At 47.6% G+C, this 25,404-nt stretch overlaps 1 protein-coding gene across 1 annotated transcript in view; it reads left to right on the top strand.

Annotated features, from left to right (window-relative positions):
• camta1a (calmodulin binding transcription activator 1a) overlaps positions 1 to 25,404 on the top strand; it is a 277,749-nt gene that overhangs the window by 108,775 nt on the left and 143,570 nt on the right. Inside the window, exon 4 of the mRNA XM_030055833.1 lies at positions 10,939 to 11,006. Within this exon, the coding sequence (XP_029911693.1) occupies positions 10,939 to 11,006 (68 nt within the window). The remainder of the gene's footprint in view (positions 1 to 10,938; positions 11,007 to 25,404) is intronic.

Raw genomic sequence — 25,404 nt, forward strand, 5'->3', positions numbered from 1 at the left:
TAACATCTGGGCTCCCAAACTAGATGCACACCACATGTGCTGGAAATATATGTTCAAGCTTCTCGTGGTTAAGAGGTCTCTGTTTGAGCCTATGGACACCTCCTCATTTGGCATCTCTTGTGTGTGTGAGATTTAGGAGGCACAGAGTGGGCTGGTTTATCAGCGTATTGTGGTGGGGTTTATGCAGTGACACAATAGTGCCAACCAGGCCTCCTTGGCACCAGCTGTGGCCCAGGTCTTTAGGTTTTTGGGAAGGGAGTGTTGATTGGGGCAATGGCTGGAGCGACTGGGAGGTGGGACGTATGAGGGGGATTGCAGGGGGATGGATGTGCTGGCACCTGGCTCTGTGGGTTCTGGCTGAGTGCTGGAGCGGTCTCCAGTAACATTGATGCATGGCCATGAATTATATTATGCCTTGGCAGCTGCTTACTCCCAGATTCATCTCAGCAGTCATTGGGTTATTTATTTATTTGTTTCCACAATTTGTCAAAAGGGTTCTCATGCAAAAGAAAAAAAAACATAAACCCCAACAAGATTAAAAAATGAGACCGATTTAGAGTATTTTACTGAATGGCTGTTTGTGCAGGTGAAAGCATTATGACAGCTTGCAACAGTACCGCGGCGAAATTCTGATGGAGCGCTTTGTTTCTGCCCAAATGTCATTTGGGGAGGGGGTTGGGAGGGGGGGGGGCAAAGTACAAGACGATTTCCTCCGAGCGCCTCCTGAACACCTGCCTGGAAAACCTGCTGGGATAACACCTCATTCTGTGGCTGTCGGCAAGCTGCAGCGGTTCAGGCTCCGGGAGATAGAAGTGATGCCTTGGGCCCTTTGTTCAACTCTGACATGGCTGTTCGGACACCTTTGTTCTGGGAGGAGAGGCCCATTCACAGCGCGCCCAGGGAACAAATTGAATCTGGTTGACAATTAATAGCCGTGCGGCATGTTTAATTAAGAGCATGTAGCCAGCGAGCGACGTGAGGGAGATAAACAGAGGAGAGCTGCAGAGAGCCAGACTGGACTCACAAAGGAACAGGCCATCGGAGCGTCTGGCTGATCGATCCCCTCCCGCTCTGTGGAGAGCGGCCTTCACAAAGAGCAGCCCCGTGCCTCCCCCCCCCTCTCAACAGGCCAAACTTTTAGAGGGGAGAAAGATGTGAAACTGATAATGCACACAAGGCAGATGGGAGTATGCAGATAGGGGCCCACAAAGCAGAGCCGGGGAAAAAGTTAGCTCAGCTGTCTCCGAGTGAAAAAGCAATCCTGTTGAAGCTTTAAAAAAACAGCGCAAGCCATACAGCCGCGCGGATGCACTTTGTTATGTGGGAACTTCAGTTTGATTGAAATGACCTTGAACATGACAAGAATTTTTCCACACTGAATGGTCATTGACTGTAGCTCACATGGGTGGTTAGCATCACATACAGTAGATGTGTGGTATAGGTTTCGGCTATTGAGAGAGTAAACGCACAGGCAGTCTGGCTGATTTGACTTTAGGCTGCTGTGACCTTCACAGTCCCGCATTCCCGTTATTGTAACATGAACACAAAGCGGCAGCAAGCCAGGAGAGAGAGAGAGAGAGAGAGAAAGAGAGAGAGAGAGAGAGGGAGAGGGAGAGAGAGGGAGCCTGACAGCCTGTCTGATAGGCCAAACAATAGCAGCCATGGCCAGCCGATGCTCTGGACAGATAGCTACACATGCACAAATGCGCACACACACACACACGCGCACACACACACACACACACACACACACATTCTCACACCCACTTCAATTAAAGAGAGCCCTCCTCCAGAACTAACAATCACATCAGTCAGGGAGATGGCAGGAGCTGAGAGGAGATAAAATGAGAGGAGTTCATGTGAGGATTAGACTGATATGTGCGTCTGCATGTGAGTGAGTGTGTGCGTGTATGTGTGTGTGTGTGTGTGTGTGTGTGTTTGTGTGTGTGTGTGCAGACAAGCGTACAGGGAGATGACAGGAGCAGGAAGAAGAGTTGCAGGAATGTAACTCATTCATGTAAGGATTAAGTGTGTGTGTGTCTCTGTGCGTGTCTGTGTGTGTGCTTCTGTGCGTGTTTGAGTGCTTTACAGACTGTGTACAGAAAGTAGCAATAGAGGATAAAGGCGTGAGGCTGACGGACAAAGGGTGATCCTCTCACACTGACGAGTCATCGGGAAAAAAAAAATACAGTTTCTGCCAGCTAATTGGTTGGAGCTGGAGAGCAGGCCATCCCTTTGGTGAAATTTCAACCTCATCTTGTCTTCATGTCTTTTCTCTCTGTCTCTGGAGTGGAGTGTGTCTCTGTCTAGCGATGGACAGTGTGGGCTTCATGTTTTTCAGCCTGTTCCTATTCATGACATGTAGTCATTCAGAGATGTAACATTTTGCCCTTTCACAGTATCTGCTCTCTCTCTTTTTCTCTCTTTCTTTCTTTCTCCCTCTTCCTCCGCCTTCTCATCCTTTCTCTCTCTCTCCCTTACAGCCCACTAGACTCTGGTCCTGTAACACACAGAACATGCGTTACTTTGTGAGCATCACAATCTGTTCTGTGCAGGAGTTTCCCCCATGTGCCTCTGTCTCCCCTGTCTGAACATCCTCCATTGTTGTATTTTAAGACCCTTCATCTACAGGCAGAGAACATGCTGAACCGAACATGAGAAAGTTTATATAACCCCACACATTCCTGACACAGCACGGTGCTTATGCGCACGCACGCATGCACGCACACACATACACACATACACACACATGCATGCCTGCTCAGACACACACGTGCACAGCTGAATGGTCAATGATAGCCGCAATTTCTGAGGGAGACCGGTAGGTGGTTCCGGGGTGTGTCTCAGATTGAAAGTTAGAAATTGCTTTCACGCAAGGGTGCCCCAGTCATTTGGCTGCACTGAATAGTGGAATTCAGAGGATAATGCGGGCATTAATTGATTCTGGGGCCTGAAATAAATAGGCTTTCAGGCTCACATGAGACGGAACTCAGCTCATTTGGGCCTTTCAAGGAAGACAGGGGAGCCTCTCCCCTCCATCGTCCCCTCTGTGACCCGGTTCTGCAGGAGCCTTCAAATGAAAGCTGTCATCAGTTGATTGATGTGAAGTGAACAGTGACCTTCTGCATTCCACTGTCACTTCATTTATGTGTGACGCTCTTGCTCTTTGACTTTTTGAGAGAATTTGGGTGATATCTGAGGACACGCCGCTTAGATTCTTATGATGTCTCTCCAAAGAGAAACCACTCCTCAGGTATATTTAGATGACATTTAAGGCCCCCCCTCAGTGAAATTCACCTGCGATATCTTTTTCACGCGGACCATAAGAAAGCAACAAAAGCAACACTTCTGTCTGCGTGCTCTGTCAAATGGAGGAATTACATTAGGAGTCAAACGGATCTCATGGCTGCTGGCTTACAATCTCACATGCTATATCTTCAATATCTGTTATCTATCAAAACAAGAACATCTGTCAAATAGAAGATATGAAAAAAGGAGAATGAGCAAGTGAAGAGACAGACAGAGAGAATCACCTCCAGGAAGTTTGACTGCTCCTGCAGGTTTATTTTCTGTTTTTTTTTTTTTTTTTTGAGGGGGGGGGTATTATTTGCAGACAGTAGTTGGGTCTGAGGGGGAGAAAAGTTCAGCAGCAAAGTGTGGTAACAGCCTGGAGTCTGGCAGTGGGGCCAAAGGAAGGTCAGAATCATGGAGACTCCGCCACTCTCCGTTCTCCTTGGTTGGGCTGTCAGCAGGGGGGGACAGACATCCTGCTGCATAGATGATGAAGAGGACGTGGAGTGCGGACGCCAGAGGTCAGACAGCCAGGGGGCACCAGGAAGTGAACCTGGCCGCGCCCCACCGTGCATCACAAGCACACGCGCGTACACGCACACATTTATCACCCCGTCGACTAATGATGCACGCCATGCTTCAGCCAAAGCCTCCAACACATCTTAAAGTCTTGCCAGCAGTTACAGCCAGGGAGGAAGAGAGAGAGGGAGAGATAGACAGACGAAGAGAGAGGTGTAACAGACTCATTACAGAAGACACGCTTCTCAAGGGTATAGCGGTAGGAGGTCCCATATGGGCTTTACATCAGCAGGATTGCATGTCCATAGCAACAGCCAACCGGGGTCACACTGTTGCCTAATTATGGCTGACAAAGATGGATGCATTTCATCTCAGTCACTTTATGTCCAATTCTCGTCCAGTGTCCCTCACACACCACACACTGTAGATCCATTCCCACATAAACCCCTCTCTTCCATCCTCCAAGTTTATCGCCTGCTTGATCATCCTCCAATCTGTCTGTTTTCCCCCCCTCTGCCATCCTTTCTGTCTGTCCTGCTGCTTCACAACTATCGTTCCCACTCTGTCTCCCTCGCTGGCAATGGCAGCACACACACACACACATACATACACACAGACGTGTTCGCACAAAAATAGAGGAGGAGGCTCCCTTGTTGTAACACCTTTGCAGGCAAAGTGGGCCTCCTGAGTTGTAGTGGTGTGCGGAGTGAGAGGTGGGAGGCAATAGCTGATCATGGTGCTCCTTCAAGGCTAAATGATTACATCCTCTCATAGAACAGTTCCATTTCCATCGGAGACAGCAGCCATGGCACCAAAGCCAAAACAATCTCGCTAAGTGCCAACTCCCTCTCTCCCTGGTCCCTCTCTCTCTCTCTCTCTCTCTGTCTGTCCTCTTTTCCCTCGGCACATGGCTGCAGCTTCTCACTCTTTGCCATTAAGTCTTTGCTTGTATGAAAACATATGGGTCATATGGAGGTGATACGGTAAACAAAAAAGGAGAGCGGCTGGCGGTGCAGCAGCTGTGGGCAACATTGATTGTGGGAGCACAGAGGCGTGTATCATGGAGGGAAGACAGGAGGCTCCCCAGGAGAATGCCTCCTTTTTCAGCTTGGCCTTATAGATGACCGGCATGCCAAGCAGAAATGTGAAGAGAGGCATTGACCAACTACTGGAAAACATCTAAGCCATTCAGGATCAATGCCAAATTGATCTCAGAGCTATGTATAATGTAGGCTAGTGGATGGGTTGTCTCTTTCTCTCTCCGCCTTCTGCGTGGAAAAGGGGGAGCTGGACCACGGGATCTGAGAAAATATCTAGCAAAACTACATGGAAAAGTAAGAGAAAATGCCTGCAGTGTGCTTTAAACATACAGTGTGGCCTTTGTGTTTAGGGTGTACAGCAGCCTGCTCGACAGCTTGCCTCGGTGTGATGGGTGAACATGCGTTTTTGTAAGGAGTTTTGTTTGCGTCTCTCTATAATTATTCTGAATCTCATGCGCCGACCACCAGAACCGCGGGGCCGGCTGCTGTGGAAAAGGAGTGCATTGTGGGTAGGCTAGAGCACCGGCAGGAGGAGAGTTCACAACGGAGTGCTAAAATGGACACAGCATGGTGTCCACCCCTCCCTTTCAGCGTGGGCATCCCTGGGAAGCCCCTTTCAGGTCCTAATGAGCAGTGTGCTGGAGAGGGCATCCTTTTAACCCAGCGCAGGGACTCATAGAGCAGCCTCACTCCTCTTCAACAGATGCCAAGTGCAGCTGTCAACAACTCCATACCCCATTGTTGCTTACTCTCACACTCCCAACCCTGCTTCTCTCCTCCTGTGTCTCTGTCTCGGTGTCTGTCTCTGCCTGTGCGCCTCCTCTGCTTCCTCTCCTCCTGACCATTCATCTTGATAGTGCATCCACCGCATCCTATTATGAGCCGAGCTCCAACAATCTTAGAGGCTAGCTAGAGGTTACGGCTTGCTAAAATAGATTCACTTCGCCTCATACCACTTTTTCCTGCTTAAAAGAGTAATATGGCCATACGAGATTACACAGATACAGTGTCTGATACATTATTGCTACTGCATTAAGAATTCATGAAGTATAAACAAAAATACCCAAAATGATTCAGTAAAGGTGCTTTTGCTTGCAGAATCGAACCGAAGCGCACTTTTTTAATCACCATACCTTCACGCTTCTCCTGTTTTTTACGCATTTATCATTGTCAGGGGGAAAAAAAAACTTTAAACTTTGTTCCTCTTCTCTCTTTTTTGATTATCCTCTCCCTTTTCAGTTGCTTGACTCTCCCACCTTCCTTCTCGCTTGCTCCATCCCGTGCCTGTCTCCGCGTCTCTCCTGTGTCTAATTGCATTTGAATTTGTCTGGTGTAATCCCCTGATAGCCCGGAGCTTCAGCGCCCCACCCCTCCACCCGACTCCCCCAGTCCATTTGTGCCTGGCCCTGGGCAGGTTGGTTTCCTGGTCTGCCCTGGAGGAAATATCAGATGACCTGGCTCTCCACAGTGAGCCCGGGTCATCGGGGAGGGCTCCTCTCACCATATCCCTCCCTTGGCCCACTCTCATACACTTCCTGCTTTCAAGTGCGGGACAAGGTCAGAGCTTTGAGGATGCATTCCCCAGACCTCACCACGAGGCAGGCTGGAGGCGCTGTGCTCTCCTCTAACCCGACTTGGCTCCATCTTTTCTTTCACATCTTCCTGCTCCCTCATATTCATTTCATTAGCTCGAGCTTTTACTGCAATCAATACTGTTGCTAAAGTTGCTGTTTCTTCTAATACTGCTATTCATTAAACGCTGTTTCATTAGTGTCACAAGAGCACCAGTATAACTGGAATACAACTATAATGGAGGGGGGGAAAAACAAACACATGCAGTAATTGTTGAGTCCATTTTTTGACTATGTGACAAAGATTGGTTTTAAATAGCTAAGCTACTTGCCTGTGTTTTTGCATAATGTGTCTGGTGGATCCTGGGTTTTAAAAACTAAGGTTTAACTATGAGACAGTGATGTAATCCCTTTGTAGTCAAATAGAGGGGGTGGCACAAAAGGGAATGTGCTTCAGAGTTTTCTCCCCTCAGCTCTGTACCGTTCCCACCTCTGACGTCTCAGTCTCTGTCAGCTGAAATGCTCTGTGGTAGCGAGAGAGACATTATGGATGGTGTTTAGAGACAGGTGTCTGATGCGCCCTGAGATAATGCCAAAAGACTCCTATCTCTCCTTCTAATGGAACAGCGACAGTTGTTTCAAGTGATCAGGTCTGTCATTCCAAACGCTGGAGCATCGGTCCTCTCAGCGCTTCTCTTTCCTCTCATAAATCAAAGCAGCCAGGAAGAGAAAATTAAAGGGAAGAGCAACACAACATTCTAGCCCCAGGTCATGCTGGGATAGTGTCGCACTGGATCCACCGTGGAAAACGCCCCTCAAACGCTGACTTCTGTGCAAAAAGTTAAATAGAATGTGTGATGGCTAATGAAATCCATCTGATCAGGCCCACAAAGCGCTGCCTTCAGCTCCCCAAATAGTCATTACAGCTGATTGTGAGACAATCAAGCACGGGAGGGGGACCGCTTTCAGAGGTCAAACGGTGTTTATTTTCTGAGAGGTTACCGCCGCCGCTTCCCTCTTCCTTGGTGCAGAGAAGTAAAATGGGATGAATATGTTAGTGTCATCTCCAATTTCAAATAGGTAGACATTTCAAAAGCTGATTCTCTCTGGAGAAAATGTCGTACCTCCAGAGCGAAAATATCATTTGAAAGGCGAGACAGTAAAAGCCAGTCATCTCAAAATGAAAATTTTCTTTTGGTGGCTTTCCTTTCACCTCAGCGGTTATGGGAGAGGAGAAAAAAGGAGAGAGAGTGAGAGTTAGATGGCAAGAGCCAGAAGGTGTGTCGAAACTATGTGGAGGAAGGACTATTGGGGACAGACATTCTGATGGGTAGAGGAGTGACACCTCCTGAAGAGCGTGTTAATGACATGCCAGACTGAGACAGGTAACCAGTAATCAGCCCCTCTGATTTTGCGCTGTGAGATGGACACACACACACACACGCACGCACACACACACACACACAAGTATTGCCTCTCCATCTCCATCAGCCCTGTAGCTGCTAGACGGCTCTGTCATGTTCCGGGGCGGTTCCCTCTGCTAACAGTATGTCGCAGCTTTTACACAGACAAAAGAAACAAATGAGATGGCTGGGTTACAACAAACAGCTCCAGGTTGTTGTTTCCCCTGGAAAATGAAAGGCCCCTTTTTGCATCCACCGTGTCAATTAGAGGAGGTATTGCTCATACTCACTCTCTGGTTCACTGCTAGCTTACGCTGATTGTTATTTATTTAGCCCAGACTTGGAAGTGAGTTTACCTCCGTCGGAGCTGCACAGAAAACAGTCCTGAGTCGTATTTTTCCAATAGCACTTGCAAATGAAACTACAGTCAGCATCATGTCAGGAGAAGGAAGCTGAGGCATGGAGGAGGGAAGAGTACAAACAGCCCCGCAGGAGTGGGATTCTGACCTGGGAGGCAGAGCGAGGTAGGAGCGGTGTGTGTACAGAGAGCCTCCTCTGAATATTTCCCCAGCGACAGAGAGCAGGCCAGAGGCAGTGAGGTCAGCAGATAGAGTCCTGAGCCCATTGACAGCTGCTGGTTTGACTTTGATGCACCATCAGCGTTCAGCATGCCGCTCGTCTGCCTGACCCCCCCCCCCCCCTCACTCCGCCTCCACCCCCTCCTAACCCACAAGCGTGTGCGCTCAACCCGAACGCGTGCTAGCCTCTCATTATGCCGCCCATGCAAACTTTGTCTCTTTGCAGCTGTTTAATGGCCGCACGTCTGTTTTTGTTTGTTTCATCGCCATAAGATTATTGCACCTTTATGGTTGGTTGGGGGGTTGGAATAATCCCTGGCATCTGTTCAGAGAGGGAGGGGGGTATGGAGAGCCAGAGGTAGAGGCTCACTCCTTTTTTATTTTTTTAGATTTTTTTTTTTTTTCTTTTTATATATTTACCAGACCACACGGCCCCTTATTTCATCTCCTGCCACTGAGGCTGTGGCTGTGGCTGGACTTTTAAAACAAGAGTGATGGAAAGGACTGTGTGCTAATAGGCACAGAGGTCACTGAAGGAGCTTCCCCACTGCCATTTATTCCTCCCAAAATGAACAGTGGCAACCGACTTGTCTCCTCCAGAATAGAGGGGATTAATCTCATCACTGCTCCGTTACTATAATTTACTTACAAATGTATGCAGAGAAGTAATTTTTTCTGTGACACCGGTAGTAAAGCATTATTTTTTTCTTCCCCTTTGCACAAAAGTCTCTTTCCTATCATATATCTTTGCTGACTATAGTGAGCACGGCGTTCAATATAAAGTTGGCACAACACTGTAGGTGTAGCTGGCACAACTAACCTTATATTTCCCACATATGTTTTTTTTTTTTTTTTTGCCTACTCCATCAACAAAGTTTTGCTCTGTGGCTTTTGGTGTATTTTCCCCCCTTTTATCCATTTTATTCTTCCTTCCTCTGTAAAGCAGGAGAAGAAACAAACAAAAAAAAAAACTCAGCCCTGAGCTCCTCTTGACAGCCTCGCCCCCTCCCTCGCCCTTTTCTTAATTCAAGGCTCCATCTTGTCATGGCTTCACTGCCTCCGGTCGTTATGGCAAGAAAACAGGAAGTTAATCAACGCAGCATTATCTCTCAGCCTGCACCTGGAGGCAAGGGTGGCAGTCATGCTACTACCCCCTCCTCATCGGGACCCCTGCCAGTCTGGGAGCCCTCGCACCACAGTGCCCTGTAGCAGCCCCTTGGGCCATCTCTGGGGTGCCGTGTCTCTGTGCCAGGTCACACTTGTGACACAGTCTCGACGAGCCAAGGGAAGCCAAGCCCTTGTAGTAGTGCATACTGTTAGTGTGTTTGTGTGTGTGAGTGTGTGTGTGTATAAAGAAAAAAAAAAGAGAAAGAGGGAATAGCCAGAAAAAGAGAGACAGAAAGTGGGGTTTGGTCTGTGTGACAGCTTTGTGCTGCCACTTGTGTCTCATATTTTTCCTGGTTTTTGCTGTAGAGTAGCTGCTGTTATTGCAGACATTATTGCCCCATGTGGACAAGTGAAGTAACAACACACAGTCCTGGAGGCTGCTTTTACTCAAAGGCAAGCCCCGCAGAGCAAACAAGAAACCGGCACATTCACACGTAAAGGTTTGCTGACACTTGGAACATGTGTTGTTGTGCAGATGCACATCCTTCGAAACTGAAAAGATGATATTGCTGTGGAAGATGGCAGCAGGTCTGTCCTTGTGTCTAGCTCTCTCTGACAGTCTGAGGAGCTGACAAATGTTCTTGCTGAAGAATTGAATTGCTGGCTGTCGCTGGTAATCATTAGGTTGTCTGGCAGCATCCAAAGTGCTTTTATTTCTGCCCATTAGTTTGGTGAGAAAATGGCCGGGTATGGTCTGGCCTGTTCCCCCTTACTCTCAGACTGACGCACTTGGCTGGGAGAACTCGGGCAACATGAAAGTGTTTGAAGTATCTCTATTTATGCCAGTGGCGGTTTGGACTTTTTTTTTTTTTTTTATGTCAGTTTCTATAGCATCTCTTTGTACACGACTCACTCCAAAGCATCCACAGCCTTTCCTTAAGTAGCCGTACACACACATGTCAATATTGTGAGAGTAGCGTGTAATTATTATTCAAAGGTTAAAGAGTGGATTGATCCATAGAGGAGTGTCAAGGGCAGATCAAAGGGATTTGGGGGAGGATTGGACCAAAAATGTTAAAAGCTGCTCGCTCTCAAACACCGAGATGTCAATCTTTCTGAAAGCACCTTGATGTCCTCAGAGAAGAATGTGATCAAAGCTCTCCTAACAAAGATGGTCTCAGAAGATGATCTGACCTCGGCTGCATTCTACTCCTATCTCTCACTCTTCTTTTACCAATCTCCATTTACCTGCGCGAGCGCACCGGCACTGCCCAGTTTCCGTCTTCTCTGTGTTTGTGCTGCTGGTTAGACTGTCTGAATATCAATGAAGCAGTCTCACCGATGTATTACAAACACAAGCGAACAGTGATTAAAGATGACATATCTAAGCCTCACTCCCTTCCTCTCTCCTCTCTTCTCTTTTTCACAGGAGATCGCAGCTTACTTGATAACATTTGAAAAGCATGAAGAATGGCTAACGACGTCCCCTAAAACAAGGTAAGAGAATTACACTCCTGGCCTCCTTTAAAACATAAGTTAAGATTCATAGCCTTGAACCTATTACATTCAGGGAGCCAATATTTCCTTTTTTAGATTTACATGTATTTTCTTGTTCTGAGCCCAAATCCCTTATGCACAACTCGCAACCCCCTGCAAGTTCAGCGTAGGATGTTTAATATTACAAGCTGCTGATGGCAGTTCAAAAAAGTTTGCACTTTTCAGATAAACGATAGAATATTAATATTGACTAATAATTGCCTTTTAGCAAGCCAATTAACATAACATGCAGTGGTACAGCATCTGCTGTGAATGGTATGCTAATGTGTTCCTATCTGTCTGCACATTCACCACTCCACTAATAACTCTGTTGAAGCTGGGGTGGTTTGTCTGGGTCAGAAGTTACACCTACATTTGAAACAAAACGCCAAGAGCTACTGTAATGTTTGGAAATAGAAAAATGGTGCCAGCATAGCAATGAATTCCTGTTGTGATTACTGTATAAATGCATATAGGTACTGGGCCAATTTGCCAATCATAAACACATTCTCCTTGTTTCGTTAGCAAAGTCTGACACATGAAATTGAATGTCGCTTTTGCTTTGAAGTCATTTCTCCTGTGACAGTATTGGCTGTGATATAATCTATCGAGCTTCGTGTTAGCTTTCCTCTACATCTGACACTAGTGGACAGCTCTTTGTTTGACTAGCTTTGTCTAATCTCTCCATGTTAGACAGCTGTGGGATTGACATCCTTGGCCTCTTAGACTGTCTCTAATGTTACTGTCACACTGTCAGACCACACCATAATTTCCCTGCTACAGCAAATACAGCCTGTTCACACAATGTTCCCTTTATTATGGTTCGCATGTTCAAGCAACGGCCACTCGGACTGGCTCATTATGTTAAACCCTCTGTCTCTCTGTGTCTCTGTCTCTCTCTCTGGTCTTACTATGCTGGCATTATTAGCAGTCCTCATCCATGTGTAAATGGACCCTGGGCTCCCTGACATAGAACCCATTCCTCTCCTCCCCCCCTCTCCAGCCCTCCTCTCCTCTCCTGCCTGGGAGGGACATTGATAATAGTTCTGCATAAAGACACTGCCAATTAGAATACGTTTCCTGGTGTAATTATGGAGCATGGGCCAAAAGAGCACTGTACTCACCTTTTTTTTTATCAAGACAACCCCCCTCCCCTCCTCCCCTACCCCTCTGCTAGCCACTTCCAACTCACCAAAAAATGAAACCTCAATGAAACAGGCTTATTTTAGTTATGAGATACAGCCTGAGCATTTCACATTACGCGCACTATTATTCCTCTCTCCTGCAATATGGGTAACCACAGGTGCTGTTATCTTGCTGTCGTAGGGTAAATGAAAATAAAGAACTTACACGGGAGTGTGAAGGGTGCTACAATGTTACTAATGTCATCTCACCAGCATGGAAATAACCCAACAATGACACTACTCCAGAGAGTTAAATGAGTTTTGCTCCAGTGATTTGCAAGCTCTCTGGTCCACAGGATGCTTATAGCTACAGACAGTCAGTGGGTGTCACCTGCACACTGGTCTCAGCTCCCCAGGGTGCCGGAGCCCACTGGTTGACCCCCCTCCTCCCACCACAGCTGTCAGATACCCAAGTGAGGGTGTTGATGTCTCTGAGCAGACATGGCACAGAGGGACACATCACAGAAGAGCACACCACATGTTTAGAGGGAGCCATTATTGCTTTGGCGTGTATGGAGGCAGGAGGAAAGGTGAACAGTGTGTGTGTGTGTGTGTGTGTGTGTGTGTTTGTAGCAGGAACACAGGTTGTCAAGCGTGTGTGTTTTCCCAGCTGTCAGTGAGAGGGTAGAGCTCAGTGATGGATGTTGGGGCAGGGGGCGGGGTGATATGTGGAAGGCCGCAGCGTATATGTGTGATTGATGGGACCTGACTGATGGTTGGCCTCTGTGTGTAGCTCTGCATTCAAGGTCAGAGGTGAAAGGTCACATTTAGGACACCTGTGGTTAAGCGCTGCCTTATCATTTGTCATCAAACATCTTGGTGTGTGTGTGTGTGTGTGTGCATGTCTGATTATGGGTGTAGTGCCTGTGTGTCCGTGTGTGGGTTGACCCATATGCGAAGGAGGCTAAGCAGGCTAATTCTCCCCCTGCCAGGGCCTGTGGGCAGGGTCAGTGGGGCACAAAGGGAGGCAGAGATAAGCACCAGGGTCACGCATGGAGAGGCACTGCTCTGCATGGCTGCTCCGCATGCCTGTAACGACTCTGACACACGCAGGTCGTAAAACATGTGAGCGGGCCACAGCCAGAGCTCAAGGAGCTGACGCCAGCTGTTTGACCAAGGTGACATGCAACGCAGGACATGCCCTGAATAGAGATGGCATCCTGTCAACACAGGGAAGATGAGATGAATTAGACCCAATGCATATGTGCGCAGATGTGTTTTACCCGGCCGACACTCCCGCTTCATCAGCCGGGCCTGCAGTCACACTGTATGTTCGCTGGCCTGCGCTGGCTTTTGTTTGGGTCCGTTTCTGTTTGTTTATCATTTCAAAATCTGAAGTGTGCCAGGGGACTGTGGTGGAATGCTGAGTGATTGATGTGCCTAGCTCTAGTAATACACATTCCCTTTCAGATAGGAAGTGCAACAGCGCTTAAAATCAATACCAGTGTTCTCCCACTGACTGCTTGAACAGCACTACAGCTAATTCAGGCCGCACCTGTCAGAGCTGGGGAAATCTTTCCCTACTCGGGCCTTACACTTTAATTTACACCCGCAGCCTTGCTGGCTTCCATTTCCATTAAAGGGAGAGCCTGGCATTATGGCTTTAATGAAGGCCGTGGCCAGGCTGTGATTTAAGATGGCCGTTACCCCACACATCCACTCCGCAGGGGGGGAACACACTTAAAGGGACAATTAGGATTTTCCTCTCCTACATCCTTGCAGATAGCTATACTCATTCTTTCCACTTGCCACCAATATGTGCCCATGCCTCTGCAGCCAATGGGAGCTTGGGCTGCTTGTGGGAGGAGAATGGGGGGAAAAAGTATAGCACAGAGACGCCGTGGCTCCAAATCCAGGCAGTTAGATTAGATTTAACCTCATCATGTGCCTCGTTGTGACCAGGCATTCTTTGTCCATCATAAATGACATAAAACGGGCTCCTCGAGGTGCTTTCTCAGAGGTGTTTATACGCCAACAGCCAGAAACACTATTGACTCAGAGGGTGTCACAGAGTGGTCAGCCCTAAGAGGTAAGGGACACCTGTGTGTTGTATAGAGATGGCTCGTTATCCACAGCATCCGTCAAAGGGCGCAAATTACGGTTTCATGAGAGGACCGGTCACACATTAGTGTCTCTTTTTTCCACTGTTTGTTTTATGTGACTGTGTCTATTAAGAGCAACTCATCCCAAAGCACAACAGAGGGAGTGCTTCTCGCCCTATCTTGCAGACCACTGGGTGTCTGTGTGTGCATGTGTGTGTGTGTGTGTGCGTGTGTTTATTTGTGTGTCATTCTGTTTCTTGTAGTGTATACAAACACAGACTTGTTATGGCTCTTAGAAACTAACAATCGGAGCAGTGGGCTGTGTCAGCCATTTGCCTCGACTTCTAGACAAGCTGGAAACACACACATTTACACATGTCCTTGTATGAACACCCAACACAAACTTGCATGCACATGCACACACACACACACACACACACACAACCCTCTTATATTGAAACTATCAAACAATAAGCACCACTCCTCAGAGGGCCCTGCAATGACACTGAACCTAGCCGCCCCCATGTCCCAGCGCAATAGCCCTCTCTCCTCCTACATCCACAGCCACAGCCATAGCCACAGCAACAGCAGCAGCACTCCAAAATGAAACCGAGTCCCTTTAGACAGCTTCCAAAGACAATGCTTTTATTAAAACCTACAGCAGCGGCGCCACCCCAGAGGCGCGGGCACACCAACAACAGAGTAGAGCAGAACCGAGAGGCAGCCTGAAATCTACTAATGACTGTTTGTTTGCTATTGTGTACGACGCCTGTGAATTTGTGTGAGTGTGCTTGTGTGTGTGTGTGTGTGTGTGTGTGTGTTGCGTGTGCGTGTGTGTGTGTGAGACAGAAATGGAGAAAGAGATTGTTTGTGTTCAGGCATGTGTATACGTAAATGTACTCTAGCGTGTGCACACAGTATCTCCGCAAGTTTGAGAGGGAGTGAGTGTGACCGCGTGTTTGAATACACACCATGGACGAACATATGCACGAGTTTATGAATGTGTTGAGACAGTTTGCGTGCGCTTAATTGCAAGTGAAACTGTGTGTGGATGTGTTTTGCATTAAAAATAGGGAGCATGTATGCATTTGTGTATTTTTTTCTCTCTCTCTCTCTCTGTGTGTGTGTGTGAGAGAGAGAGAGAGAGAGATAAGAGAGGAAGTATCTGGGTGAGACTGCCTCTGTGAATAAGACCTCCCCAGGCCTATGTGTAAACTCTCTTTCTGTCACCTAGTCTGGCACATGGTGTGAGCAAGTGCTGGGATTTCTGTGTGTGTATGTGAGGAGGGTGGGGGCTTGTGATGTGTAGGATGTGCTTGAGAAGGGCGTCTGATGGTGTTTGGTCCTAATGCTTTGTGGCACTCGTTGGCTGGCAGTGGTTCAGAGGAGAGTGGAAAAGGACAGGAGCGGCAGGAGAGAGAGAGAGAGGGGGGGGGTGATATAGAGAAAAAGATAGAGAGAGGGAGAGAGATATACAGAAGGAAAGAGAGAGACAAATGCAATAACAAAGGGAGAACGAGATAGAGAGGGGTATTAGATAATATCACTTTGAAACATAGACAGGAAGACTGTGTAGTCACACATTTTGCTCTAGCTGCTGTCTTCAGTGTCTTTGTGGAACACACATGGCACTAAATCAAGCCTGTGCTATATGAAATGAACATGGCAACCAAATGCAAAGAGGTGACCTAGTATTATCTCCTATATTACCCTCCGTGGTAGCCACTGTGTTCTTTATGCCCTTCTTGTCACATTTATGCCCCAACTTGTCATGAGTAAAGTTTGGCGTAGTGACACCACTCCCCTGGCTGCTTCATTCTGGTGGGCCCTGGAGGACACTGCGTCCCAGCCTGCTTCCACCCAACCGGTGGCCCCATCAAGGGCAGCTCAGCCCGCCTGGGGCCTTCCGGGCTTGGGAAACAAACCCGCTGGGGACAGCTGAGAGGACAGGAGAGAGGTGTACATGCAGAGGAGGAGGAGGAGGAGGAAAGAGTGAACGAACGAGTGGGGGAGAAAATGAAAAATGGTCATCGGCGGGAGAGTGAATATGATGGAGAGAGGGCAGTTTAGAAAATGGAAACATGTCGATAAGAGAAGAGAATGGACAAGACGGAGATGGTAGGAATCGTGATGGATGGGACGAGGAGGAAGATGTGTGAGAGGAGGGAGGTTTACGCAAACAGAGGGAAAAGAGCAGGAGAAAGATGAACAGAGGGGGATTGAGCAGACAGAGGGAGAGGGAGAGAAAAAAGAGAAAATAGACTGGGTAAACAGCAGATAGAGATGGAGGGAGGTGAGCAATAGATTCAATTGACAGATGGAGAAAAGTCCTGTGGTTTTGGGGCATGGGATGGAGAATGCAAACGGTCAATAGATTACAGCTAGTGCTGGGCCGAGTGCCTGGGCCTCAGACTCCTAGCCAACTTAATAGTGCCTCTTGTTTGTCTGTCCTCTAAAGTAATGCCCGAGCCGAGCCCTGGGAAGCAGCATGAGCCTGAGGCTAGTGGGAATGGACAGGGGACTAGATATATGTTAGTTCTCATCCCAGCTGCTGTATATTACCCTGGCCAGCCTGCCCACCGGAGACTATTCAGTAGAACATAGAACATCATCTAGCTTTATCGCCTTCATTCCCTCTATACCCACCTGGACTGTTGCTGAAGGCCAGAAAGGACAGGATCAGCTCTCGGAATTAATCCTTTTTATTCCGTGTCCCTTTTTGTATGGTAATAGACATTGACGTGTAAGGCCAGTTTCTACCTGTATAGCTTTTAAAAAAGAGCATTGGAGTGAAAGATTCCTCACTGACGGGGACAAAAGGTAAGGTTATCCAAGCCGAGGAGTGTGGTGCAGCTCGCAAAGCCCAAGCAGCGTGAAAACAAGCAGGCATACCCTTGCTAGTGATGCCAACGTGGAGGAGGAAGGGGAGGAAGGAGTGCAGCCAGTGGCTGGCCACAGGAGAGAGGGGATAAATAAATAGAGGAGGAAGTTGATGTCAAGCAGGTGTTCAAGGAGAAAGTGTCAGCCAAGCGGGCCGAGATGGGGAGAAGTGCTGCCTCTGCAGCCTGATAATAAAGACTTAATTCAATTAGCGCTTCTGCACCGGTGAGCAGCGTGCGGGCTGGCTGTCAGGGAGCAGGCCGCAGACACAGCAGAGCTCACCCTCCGCCACCTCAACGACCAGCCCTCCACCAAGCCAGCTATTCTCTGCACTCTCTCTCTCCCTCTCTCACTTACACACATGATGGTAGACCTAACATATTATTCACACCTGAGTCATCGAGCAGTCCAGACACTGAACCTTGCCTACACATCTCTCCTACACACACTCAGACTCTCAGCACGCAGACACGCCGCATCACTCCTCACCTTCATCATTCCTTTTAAACAAAAATCTCTCCAGCTTTAGTCCCTTTTCAACCCCCCTCTGTTCTCCGCCCCCTCTTTGTTCTCTCCTCTTCCTCCTCTAGTACATAGAGCCCCACTCTGCTCTGTTGGTGCCCACTGACCGTATGTCGGCTGTGGCAGCGAGGATAGGGAGCTGCGAGGCCCTATTTTCAGAACGTCACGCCCCGACGCCCTGCTGGGTGCTGTCCTGTAGGCATATGGTGTGAGCGGATCCCGGATCTCTGGGCCTCTCTGAGGCCCTGGGGGGCCCCACACGTCAAAAACATCCCCCTCCCTCCTCTCAACACTAAGGCCTAGAATCGCGTCTTCTGCCCTGTGCTGTGGGTGTGGTGCTGGAGTGTCTGTTCATTGGTCAGTTCGCTTGCATACAAGTGGGACAGTGGCACCAGGAGGAAGAGTACAGTTGGGCCCTGACACACACAGAAAGGTGGAAGAGGATGAGGAGGAGGGAGGGGAGGAAGAGGAGGTAGCAGAGGAGGAGGAGGAGGAGGAGGAGGAAGAGAAAAGACAGGACACACAGCTCCAGTCATACTGTTTGCTGTTATGTAAAGAGAAGGAGAAAATAGGTCCTGGACGGTTGCCAGAGAGCTGGGTGAATCACCGGCAAAGCACAGGCACGACATGGGCACACACACACATACACACACACACACACACAAACATAGACACATACTGTAGAACACACACACACACACACACACACACAGGCACAGGCACAGGCACACATGCACTGGCACACATTCTGTCCCATTTCTTCGCCCCAGCTGAGCTTCACAGTACAGGAAGTACAGCGGATGATGAGTGGTCACGTGGCGCCATTCAGCGTGTAAAAAAGGCAAATGGCAGGAGTGACCCCCTGCTGTTCCCATCATTTGGAGACCAAGAAGGAAAAGCAGCATAGGAAGCTATAGGCCTTCTTCTCCTCTGGCCCTGCTTTGTAGATCATGCACCGTTCTGTACCGTAAGCACCATGGATGTCACGATAATTGATAATTAGGTAAAGAGCAAATACCAAAAATTTGAAAACAGTATCAGTACTAGTGTTTTTCGTATTGGTTGCATCAAAACAACTCGAAGCCTCCGTCTGTAACTCTTTGTCCTTCTTCTATAATGTAGCCTCACCTTATGTACTTGAAACTTTGACTTGAAACACCTAAAGTTACGCTTATAAAACTATAAATCAAAATGAAAGCACACAAACACAACATTGTTTGTTACAGCAGGACATTTTATACGGTTCCTCTCATGAGAAAAATGAGGTGTTTTTGGGGAGCTTTTTTTTTTTTCCTCTTGAAGGCTACACGTCAATGTTCCACTTGTAATTCAGTGTTTTTATTCTAGTACAGCCTGCATGTTTTAACACACACAAAGTTCCTTTAATACAGAATTTTTAAATAAAGGAGTGTGTGCTGAATACAACGTCTGCTCTTGTTGCGGTATCAAATTAGGTATTGAGAATCGTAGAATTTCACCAGTCTTGGTGTCACCTACTTGGAAAGGTCAAAGTGTTCGCCCTACAAACAGTCAAATCTGTTTTGGATTCAGTCCTTGACTGAGAGACTTAGTTAAAGTCTAGTTAAAGTCTTTTTACTTTATTAGAAATATTATGAATTACCAAAATACTGGTATTGTGACATCCCTGTAATCCCTCACTGATGTCCATATCCCCCCTTAATAACCTTTCCCCCTTGTATATTACTCGACCCTCACAGTTTGTGTCCTTCCCTACATAAATATGCCTCTGTTTTATGCTTTTACTGGACCAAAAACTAAGTTGCTTTCTACAAATTACTGTGCATAAAATACTTGGGCTGGCTATGTTTCTGACATGTCATGTAAGAGAGAGGGTCTCCTGATCCTGATGAGACGTCCTCATAACTTCACACGTAGAGCAGCATGGATTCCACCACTCCACCGGTTTCTCTGCTTTAGCCCAGACAAGACCTCTCTGCATAAACTGTTTCATTACAGACTGGAGAGGATGGAGTGGGTGGAATGTGGAGGATAGCCTTGTATAAATTTTGCATCAGCGAATTAATTAATTCAAATATAAGTCAATTGATAAATTATTCAAGCCTTTTTTGTCATGTGCATTTGAGAGGAACACGGGGAAGGAAAGGTGAGAATCATTTCAGATTGGAAAATTAATATTCATAACTTTTTTAAAATGAAGTAAGAAAAATAGCGATCAATTCAAACTTCTTTTTTTTTTTTTTAACACAGTTTCAATTAAGAACGTTTGAGAGAAACAATCCCCCCGATGTTCTGAGTTGTCTGGTACAATTCCCCGCATTTCACTGCAAAGGGCTCGATTTCTGTCTCATCCTCCTGACCTCACTCAACTCATTACGGTAGCTGCTGTCCAAACGCCGCTGCCTCTCCGCATCACCACTTGACTGATAGATTTCTGAGAGAGATAAATGAATCAGAAGATGATGAATCTCCCTCAGCTACATCATAGGTAAAGATAATTAACAAACCAAATCCAAAACGCCTGCCCCCCCCCCCCACCTCCTACCTGCCGCTACCTTGCTGAGAAACCTTGTATTTGTTTACTGTATTTTCAATTTTCCATCATTTTTCAGTGCAGTCCTTCATCTTTATTTTTTTCCTGTTTGCTAGAGGGCGGTGCCGGAGAGAGTTATGGAGACAGGTCCGCCGAGATTTAAAGTAGTCCTGTGCCTGACCCAAAGAAAAGCACTGCTGGATACATTAACATGATAGCGATATGATTATGTCGGAATGGACATGAAGGGTTTCAATTATTTACAGGTGATGTGCCCGTTGAATTGGCAATGAAGTGGCTCGTAAATTCCCCCTCTGTCTAATCAAGCCTCCAGCGGAATAATGGAATAAGTCCTGCCAAGCAGGGAGGAGACACTCTCTCATCCCTGCCCTTCTCTTTTTCCCTCTTTCCCTTTTTCTTCCTGTCTTTTTCTTTTGTCTCACACTGTACCTGTCTGTCTGTCTCTCTGTGTTCATATGTCTCTTCCCATCTGTTTGGGGAGGCAGGGGGGTTGTTATTTCACAGTGGAACGACGACACTCCCTGAATGACATTGGTAGAAAGGCAGGAAATGTGCCAGTGAGTGCAGGTTTAAAACCTCTCCACTTCATCTCCGCGCAGTGCTTTACTGCGCTTTATGTCATCAGACAATGATATGGTGACAGCCAGGCATCAAAATGTGCAGCACCAGCACCTAATATGCGCCTTAGTTTTGTGCTTGAAAGAGAAAGAGCGAAGGAGACATCGGGAGAAATAAAGGAGATGAGAGAGAAAGAAAGACATATAGACATGCAAAAGGAAGGCCGGCATGGGTCGGTCCCGCCTGGAGATGGTTGAACAAACCAAACACAGTCCACTGCCACCGCTGTTTTTCCATTAGCTTCTTCGGAGGCCGACGATGGGGCACAACAGCAAGGGGCTCTGCTCACTTGACTGATGGCTCGTTTGATTAAAAGGAATTGATTGCCGAAGCGTTTAATAGCCTGTTTTAATGTGTCTCCAGTGAGTATGTGTGATTTGTGGCATGTCCTGCTGATATGCAGACTACCTGGCAGAGGCCGTACCACTCGTGCGGCGTAACCCGGCGGTAGGCACCTCACCGCCCCACCTCGCCACCATCTTGACCTCAGTATAGCCTGCACCCTCCCACCCATGTTATAAACCACACACGGCTTCTCGACTGTGTTGGATTCTAGTATATTAAACCTATTTTTAATGAAACAAAGACAGGGATTCACCTTCCCCACCCACCACCATCACAATCCATAATCACCTTAGGTGGTTTACAGTAGAGCGGAGGGGGAGAGAGGAAGAGAGAGAGGTAGAAATGACAGGAAGATGGAGAGGCAGAGGGGGTAGAGAGATAAAAGTAAAACGTAATGGAGAGAGAGTACCACCTACCGTTCTGGTGTCTTCTGGCACCGAGAATCATTTTGTGGGGGAGACGGGGTGGTCTGTTCTGAGCCAAAGCCTTAGCACTCTGTCGCTCTCTCTCGCTCGCTCTTTCTCTCCCTTTCTTTTTTCTCTCTATCTCCCTGAAGAAGTGAATCTGGGGTGACTGCACCCACAATTAGGGCATGAGAGGATTAGTGGCGAGTGGGAAGGTGGTTGGGGGCTGTTTTTTGTTTGTGTGCTTACTATTCGCTGCTGTGTATTGTGGTGGTGGATCCGCATTTTTTTTTCCAATCCCCATGTTCTCAAAAATAGAAACATCACAAACAACATAACAAACTAATGTGCAAGAGGAGGAGAGGGCAAAATAAGGAATCCTGTGTGAGCTATGTTCTTCTGTGTGTGTGTGTGTTTGTGTGTGTGTGTGTGTGTTAGTAATTGTGTGCAGTGAAGATCTCCAACTTTCCACATCCCCGTCATCACGTAACACGTCCTGGGAGTGTTTACTCTCTCCTCCTGTCTTAGTGCCTTTACAGATGCCAAATCCCTAGCAACCCCCCAAAAATGTCTGCACGTCACGGGTCTTTCCCATCCATTTCAATTGCATTTCATTTTCCAACAGACAAACACGCAGTGCACGGGGGAGACTTTGCATTAGGGTTATCATGAGTTTAAAGCACTTAAAAGCTTTTGGCCGCGCTGACACTCTGAAATAGAAGGGTCCAGAGGTGCAGGCAGGCATCGCGCTCCAGTTTTCAGAGAGATGTAATTCTCATATTTGTGCGCTTGAGTGTGTTTGTGAGTGTGTACGTAGGTGTGTGTCCGTGCACTCTGTGCATATGGTATGCATATGCATGCGAGTGGCCTGTCTCTCACTGTAAGCCTTGCCCCATGCCTGCAGCACTCTCCAGCGTGGCAGGCAGTATTAGTCCAGCCTGCTATACAACAGTCAAATTCAGTATCACAGCATCTTAGCCTGAGTCCTTAGAGCTCTCTCCCTCAGGTCACACATGGAATTTAAGAGCTTTTCAGAGGCGAAGAGGTGTGACTCGCCCGAGACTGTTTTTTTTTTCCTTTCTCTTATTCTCTGTCTAGTTCTCTCTCCCTCTCTATCCGTCTCTCTCCTCCTGCTTTTCTGCTCCACTCAAGAGTCGTGGGGTGCACGCTCAGCGGTAAACCAATTTCATTTAGTATGTTTTCACATTTTTATCCAATCATGGCATGCTCAGAGGTTTCGGAAGCCACATGACGCTTTTATTGGGGCCTAATTAAGGATCTGTGATTTAATCCATGTAATTCAATGGAGATCAGATCAGTGGATGGTATGAGGCGCTGTGCAGAGGGAGGTGGCTCTGACGCATCGCAGCCCCTGCTACTTACCGACACACCGTGCCAGAGTTGGAGGGCTTACATTCGGGGTTAGGGTGCAACCGTGGTGTCCACGCTCCACCTGATGGACAAAGAGGGTACAGGGAGGCTGGAGGGAGGGAAGAAGTTATTTAAGACCTGCGCCCTGTGACTCCTGTGCCTGGGTGCTCTCACATGCACAAGTTGTTTTTACTGACAGCCTGAGTCACAGAACACAGGCACCCAGGTGGTTTCACTGCCACCAGCAGATCTGTCTGTACCCGATGCCATCCACTCTATAATTGCCTCTCAGCTTGCTCATTGTTCTCATTCATTTGCTTCTCCGCATACAAAAAGTGGCTGAAGTGCTTTCAATTGTTAGTTTTTTTTTGTTTTTCAGAAGTGTGCCTACATCATTTCGAGTGAATGATTGGCACAGACTGCCTCATTACAGTTGTTCACTCATACAGTTTCAACCCTCAAGAGTGTCTGATAAGTTTTAGCTAAGTCTTGGATTGTGATAATTTCGGTTGCTCTCACAGGAGAATTGATACGCAATGCCACGCGGCACTTGCTAAGCCTTCTAGTGAATGATGAGAGAGAAGGAGAAGCAGACAGAGAGCGAGAGAGAACTGTCTGGCTAGACGAGCGCGTCTCTGTCCTTTTCCGGCAGGCGTCCCAGTCCTCCATCCAGCCAGCGTGGTGACATAATGTGGAGCAGAGAGGAAGCAGCTGAGCCCAGAACAGCGTCGGGTTGGCTGAGGTGAGGGATCGCGTGCGGGGAGGTGTCTAGACGGGCAGGGATAACGGGCCAGACAAAGAGAAGGAAGGAGATTGGCAGGGGAGTCTGGGCCACACACAGGCCATGTTGGGAGCACGGCTGGATGGACGCTTTATCTCCAGTCACGTCTGCTCACCGTGGACGTCATCCTGTGGATGCTAAAGGAGATGGCACAAATTGACAAGTGACAGGGCGAGTAGCCGCTGGAGGCCCGCCACACAGCCACTCCCATCTCTTCATTCAGCAACATCCATCTCTGTTTCTTCTCTGACTTTCTGCCTCTTGACTTCATGTTATGACGCATGTAAAGTTCTGCAGCCTAACCACTGAGCCAGCCACCCAGCAAATTTTAATTGTTCCCCGTGTCAACAAGAACTTATATCGTTTCATAAAACTACACCTCTGGCACTCATCCTGTGCCTGCACCTACTCAGAGACTTCCTGTCTCGCTGTACTGTGCTAAACCTCATAGCTTCCTTCTGTAGAGTAACAAAACCAAGGAATCTCCAGACTCTTTCCACAATACCTGTAAGAGGATTTTTTTTTTCTGGCCGATCTGTGGCAGATGAGAAGAACGCGATGACTAATGTCTCCTTCGTGGAGGACTTGGGCACATCTCTCCACCTCTCATTATGCCTGAGCCCTACGACAGTTTGGAGGGCGTCAGAGGCACCGCCACGTTGGCCATATGCTTTCTGTGGCTCCTATCTGTCAGCGTGTCAGGACGTGGCGGGGGTGCGCTTTTCTGCACCAACAGAGGAGAGGAGCAGAGCGCTACAGGAGGGCCTCATTACCACCGACACCCTGCAAAAGAGACGCAGGGACGGGCGAGCAGGCATACTGAGCGCTGTGTTTAAAAACAGAGGGTGAGCCATTTAAAAGGCACTCAACCCAGCTCCCCCTCCTCCCTTCCTGTAGCTCCTTTATCACAGCAGAAAATGTGACACAGGATTTTTTTTCAAGTAAATACTTTAACTAATTAACAAAGTAATTAAGGTAAACAAATTGATTGCCGGAACATTTTGGATTGAACTTTTGCCTTTTTGTCTCAGGCTAAAATCCCTCCCTCATGCGCTTGGCATAATGGAGCTTAAGTTGTAGTCCACACTTTACAATGGATCATTGATTTATCTAAACAAAGCCAGAATTGACATTTATTCCTCTTCTGGCATTTGAGAATATTTCACAGTCCCCACCTTTTAAACGACACGGGCACTAAGTGACTCTGCGTCCATGCTGTGCAAATGTGCGTGTGTTTGTGGTATTGCTTTATGGAGCCATGTTTGCATTAGTCTGAACACCTTGGACTTTTGCTCTTGGGGCTGCTCATAGATCATTCAGCTCTTAGTAAGGGTCTAGAGAACCGTGTTCCCAGTTGTGTATGGTAATTCGCTGCAGAAAGTGGCAAGGTCTCTCACAATTTTCAGCCTTCCATCACCATCGATCCATTAAATTTATGTTGTGAGCCCGCTTTCAAATGGTCAAGGCAGAAATCAAACTCTTGACAATCCGGAATCTATACAGTCTGAATTAGGGTGCATTAGTGCTCCGGTCGCTTCTCACTCGCGTGGTTGAAATGCTCAGCAGAGGGAGTCTTCATTAGAAATCTGGGGGGAAACTTTCAAAGAGATTTTCTTTATGACTTTTGGAGGAAGCCATTATTGTTCGAAAACTTATCTCAACTTGGGGAAACTCACTTC

Source organism: Myripristis murdjan, chromosome 7 (assembly GCF_902150065.1).
Source record: "Myripristis murdjan chromosome 7, fMyrMur1.1, whole genome shotgun sequence".
NCBI lineage: Eukaryota > Metazoa > Chordata > Actinopteri > Holocentriformes > Holocentridae > Myripristis > Myripristis murdjan.